This window comes from Notechis scutatus, chromosome Z (genome assembly GCF_049901735.1).
Source record: "Notechis scutatus isolate UNSWTSFEM ecotype Mainland chromosome Z, rNotScu1.2, whole genome shotgun sequence".
Lineage (NCBI taxonomy): Eukaryota > Metazoa > Chordata > Lepidosauria > Squamata > Elapidae > Notechis > Notechis scutatus.
The window spans coordinates 106270706-106276179 of NC_142025.1; the positions used below are offsets into that span (position 1 = coordinate 106270706).

A 5474-nucleotide genomic window follows, 5' to 3' on the forward strand; every position below is an offset into this window, starting at 1 on the left:
CTACCTCAACGCCCAATCCCACCACCACCCAGCACAGATAAACTCCGTGGCTAAAACACTAATTACCAGAACCAAACGCCTGGCAGACAAGACACACATTAAGACTGAACTATGCACCCTGACTAAAGTACTGACAGCCAACGGCTTCCACAAAAGCAAAATCACCAGCTTGATCCACAAAAACACACTGAAACATAATAGAGACCCAGAAGATGAACAGACCTATGGAACAGCTGTCCTGCCCTACATAAGAGGTACTACAGACAAAATTAGTAAGGTACTACACAGACATCACATCAGGACTGCCTTCAAAACAGACAGAAAAATAGCAGCCATCCTTAGCAACCCCAAAGATAAAATTGACCTGGAAAACCAAGGCATATACGAAGTCCCCTGTGCATCATGCCCGGCCACATACATTGGACAGACCAATAGAAGAATAAGCACCCGCCTGGATGAACACAAAAATGCAGTCAAAAATCTGGAACACACTTCCTCACTAGTCCAACACATGGAAGCCACAGGTCATAGCATCAACTTCAATGGCACCAAAACCCTGGCCACTATAGAAAACCCTAATCACAGAATCATCAGAGAAGCCATAGAGATTGAAAAAGACCAGAAAGCATGAACAGAAGAGATGATTCCACCAGGCTGTCAATCATTTGGAAGCCTGCACTCACAAACAAAAAATCTCCACACCACAAGCCAGGCAAACACCTGGGCACAAACAGATCCCCCTGATACCTCCAGCTCAAACACACCCCAACCAGGCACCCAGATGAAACCCAGCTTCCTAACTAATGATAGCCGTCCATTTACCCGAAGCCAAGCTGCACTAAAGGCCTCCATTAAAGCAACACAATGCTGCCAGCCAATCAAGATACAAAAAGAGCCAAAAACAGACAGAAGATATTAGAGACACCAATCAAGCAGAACACAGCAAACTCCGAGACCAATAAACACAGACCAAGACTCCCAACCAATCAGGATGAAGAAAAACCATTCTGGCACAGCAATAGGCTGCCCCAAATTCAAATCTGAAACTACTGTAAAAGTCTGACTCACAGACGGACACAATACAGAAGCCTGATGATGGCAGATGAGATTCTGCTGAAGCGTTGCTACAACTTTAAAAGAACTACAATGACGTGGAAAATACCCGAACCAAGCCGAACACCATACATGTAAGTACCGAAAACTTAAGAAAACATATATATATATATATATATATATATATATATATATATATATATATATATATATATATATATATATGGTATTCAGCTTTGTTGGGTATTTTCCACGTCATTATAGTTGTGCTTTTAAAGTTGTAGCAATGGCAGAACCTCATCTGCCATCAGAATCTGATCTGCCATCATCAGGCTTCTGTATTGTGTTCGTCTGTGAGTCAGACTTTTACAGTTGTTTCTGTTTTAAATTTGGGGCTAGCCTACTACTGTGCCAGAATGGTTTTTTCTTCATCCTGATTGGTTGGGAGTCTTGGTCTGTATATATCCAGGTCAATTTTATCTTTGGGGTTGCTAAGGATGGCTGCTATTTTTCTGTCTGTTTTGAAGGCCATCCTTAGCAACCCCAAAGATAAAATTGACCTGGAAAACCAAGGCATATACGAAGTCCCCTGTGCATCATGCCCGGCCACATACATTGGACAGACCAATAGAAGAATAAGCACCCGCCTGGATGAACACAAAAATGCAGTCAAAAAGCTGGAACACACTTCCTCACTAGTCCAACACATGGAAGCTACAGGTCATAGCATCAACTTCAATGGCACCAAAACCCTGTCCACTATGGAAAACCCTAGCCACAGAGTCATCAGAGAAGCCATAGAGATTGAAAAAGACCAGAAAGCATGAACAGAAGAGATGATTCCACCAGGCTGTCAATCATTTGGAAGCCTGCACTCACAAACAAAAAATATCCACACCACAAGCCAGGCAAACACCTGGGCACAAACAGATCCCCCTGATACCTCCAGCTCAAACACACCCCAACCAGGCACCCAGATGAAACCCAGCTTCCTAACTAATGATAGCCGTCCATTTACCCGAAGCCAAGCTGCACTAAAGGCCTCCATTAAAGTAACACAATGCTGCCAGCCAATCAAGATACAAAAAGAGCCAAAAAACAGACAGAAGATATCAGAGACACCCATCAAGCAGAACACAGCAAACTCCGAGACCAATAAACACAGACCAAGACTCCCAACCAATCAGGATGAAGAAAAAACCATTCTGGCACAGCAATAGGCTGCCCCAAATTTAAATCTGAAACCACTGTAAAAGTCTGACCCACAGACGGACACAATACAGAAGCCTGATGATGGCAGATGAGATTCTGCTGAAACGTTGCTACAACTTTAAAAGAACTACAATGACGTGGGAAAATACCCGAACCAAGCCGAACACCATACATGTAAGTACCGCGAAAACTTAAGAATATATATATATATATATATATATGTATGTATGTATGGTGTTCGGCTTGGTTGGTATTTTCCCACATCATTGTAGTTCTTTAAAGTTGTAGCAACGTTTCAGCAAACAAGCTTCGAAGGCCATACGTATAGTACTGCAAAACTTAAGAAATATATATATATATATATATATATATATATATATATATATATATATATATATATATATATATATATATATATATATATATATATATATATATATATATATATGCTTTTGTAGATATATATGTATATCTTTTGTAGATATATATATATATGCTTTTGTAGATTTTCATGGGTACAGGCATGTAGGTCTAGGTGTGTTCGGTCTTTTCCCGTTTAAGATTAAGAATATCGTGGTGACGTTTCGGCGAGGTCCCATTCGCCATCCTCATAGACTGCAGAAGAAAATGAGGAATTTAGGCAGCAGTATTTTAAGAATCTGCCAATAATTTTCTCACTTTTAATTTGCATTTTCCCTAAAATCAGCTTATAGCTTGGTCTTTGTTTTCTGCTAGAAGTCTTTAAAACATACAGCCCAATGGGTGAAGGAATTAAAATATCTTCTGAGTCTACAGTCCTTGAGAGAATTGTAATAATTGTCATGGATAGTCCCAAGAAGGAGGGATGAGAACATAAAAAGCATTATTATAGAAACAAGGGGGGGGGGAAATCTACTCCACAAAAGGACAGAACAAAAAAAGAAAAGAAAAGAAAAATCAGCCTGGATAAAACTGAGGTGACTATCCTTATTTCTTTTCTACACAACTTTGCAAGTGGCATTCAGCTGAAGAGATAATACAATATATAGGAAATTTTAATATATAGAAAAGAAACTGATATAATATTTCTTAAGGAGATCTAAAGGAAGTTGATGACAATGTGTCCTAAACTGTGATTGAATAGAATTCCTTTTGCTTTCATAGGTATGTGATGGGAAAACTAAAAGCACTGAATTGTGAATTTTACTGACCAGTCCCTTCATGTGTTTTGCATGGAAGCCAAAAATTGGTGAATATATTTTGCCCTTTTTTGTCAAATTGGCTGACAAATTGACAGAATTATATTTTCTTTAATTAACTTTATCTAGTATTCAAGGATAAATTATAATTCCAAGGACAGTATATCTATGACAATAAATATCTGTCTCTCACGGACATAAAAAGAAATGTTGCAATTAATTTAAATATCACTGCTTTAAAACAGTTGATGCCCTTGAATCTGGTACAATTCAATATGCATATTTCAGGATTGCAACACAGGTTTGCTGGGAATTCATTTTGAATATGTAGGGTTCTTTTTTTAAAAAAAAAATATTTTTCACTGCCTTATTTTTCAGCCTTTATATTTTCAACCTAATGAATCATAGTAATGAAGTAGATTTCTCAGATAGATTTTTTTTTGTCCTGAACTTCAAAGATGGAAAAGCAATGTAACAAAGCATAGGTTAATTGATGTTGCATTACATATTTCTCTCTTGTTCTTGTAAATCCCAAATTCTATGCAGCATGGAAGAAGTCAACCAGACAAATGTCAGCTACTTCATCCTACTGGGATTCATTACCACTTCAGAGCTTCAGATTCTTCTCTTTGTCCTATTCCTCATTGCATACTTGATGATCCTCATGGAGAATTTGATCATCATTTCAGTGATTTGGATTAATAATAATCTTCATAAGCCGATGTACCTCTTCTTGTGTAACCTCTCTTTTCTTGAAGTCTGGTACATCACTGTCATTGTTCCTAAAATGTTGGGAGATTTTCTATCACAAGACAAACGCATCTCTTTCCACGGTTGTCTAACACAGCTATATTTTTTTGTTACCTTTGTGTGCAGTGAATATATACTTCTAGCTGTGATGTCTTATGATAGGTACTTAGCTATATGTTATCCACTTCGTTACTCAGTTCTCATGAACAATAAGTTCTGTATTCAACTTTCAGCAGGATGCTGGATATGTGGTTTACTCACCTCCATGATCAAACTTAGCTTTATTGGCCGGCTGAAATACTGTAGCACTTACAAGATCAATCACTATTTTTGTGATATTTCTCCTCTCTTGAATATTTCTTGCACTGATTCTTCCACAGCTGAATTGGTTGATTTCATCCTGGCTCTAATGGTTATATTGGTTCCCCTCTGTATGGTAGTTACATCATACATCTATATCATTTCAACAGTCATGAAGATTCCTTCAGCTCAGGGAAGAAAGAAGGCTTTCTCTACATGCAGTTCTCACCTCACAGTGGTTGTACTCTTTTACTCCACCACACTCTTCACCTATGCACGGCCAAAAGCTATGTATGCCTACAATTCCAACAAACTTGTATCAGTGCTCTACACTGTGATAGTTCCTCTTTTGAACCCTGTAATATATTGTCTCAGAAATAAAGAGATAAATTGTGCTTTGAGGAAGACATTTTTTGGCTAATATTTAGTCAAAGAAGTTACTTAGTGTCACAGAATAATTCTACAAACTAAACAAAATTTCAGTAAAAATACCCTTGTAATTGCTGTAACTTAAAATGCCTTTTCATTTTATTTGTTTGCACAGGAATTCTTTCAGGTGTCAATTTTCTGGGGGAAGATTCACTGATATACTTTTTTTTAAAAAAAGAAATCACAATTAAAACACATGCAATGGATATTGACACTTTTAAAATTGTAAAATGTTCAATATATCACACTTCATTTTGGTCATTTTTCAATGTGATATATATGGAATTATATCCAATTAATAATAATGATTTAAAATATAAAATAAGTTATTAATAGTGTAATTATAGAGATTACTAACATAGAACTGTAGAACTTTTTAACTTAAAATCTATCTATAAGAATTGTTCATTCTATTTTATTCTATTATTGAAAATAAATATTATAGACTGTTGTCTTAACTTCTTAAACATGTGCTTTCACTCTTTGATAGTTTGTTACTTGCCTTTTAGTGAAAACCATAAATCGTACACATCTGAAACAAATATTCAGGTT

At 36.7% G+C, this 5474-nt stretch overlaps 1 protein-coding gene across 1 annotated transcript; it reads left to right on the plus strand.

Moving 5' to 3' along the window:
• Window positions 1-3990: 3990 nt before the first annotated feature.
• LOC113429349 (olfactory receptor 6Y1-like) lies at window positions 3991-4914 on the plus strand. Its single transcript, XM_026691871.1, has one exon. The coding sequence runs from the start codon at window positions 3991-3993 to the stop codon at window positions 4912-4914; it is 924 nt and encodes a 307-aa protein (XP_026547656.1).
• Window positions 4915-5474: the final 560 nt, after the last annotated feature.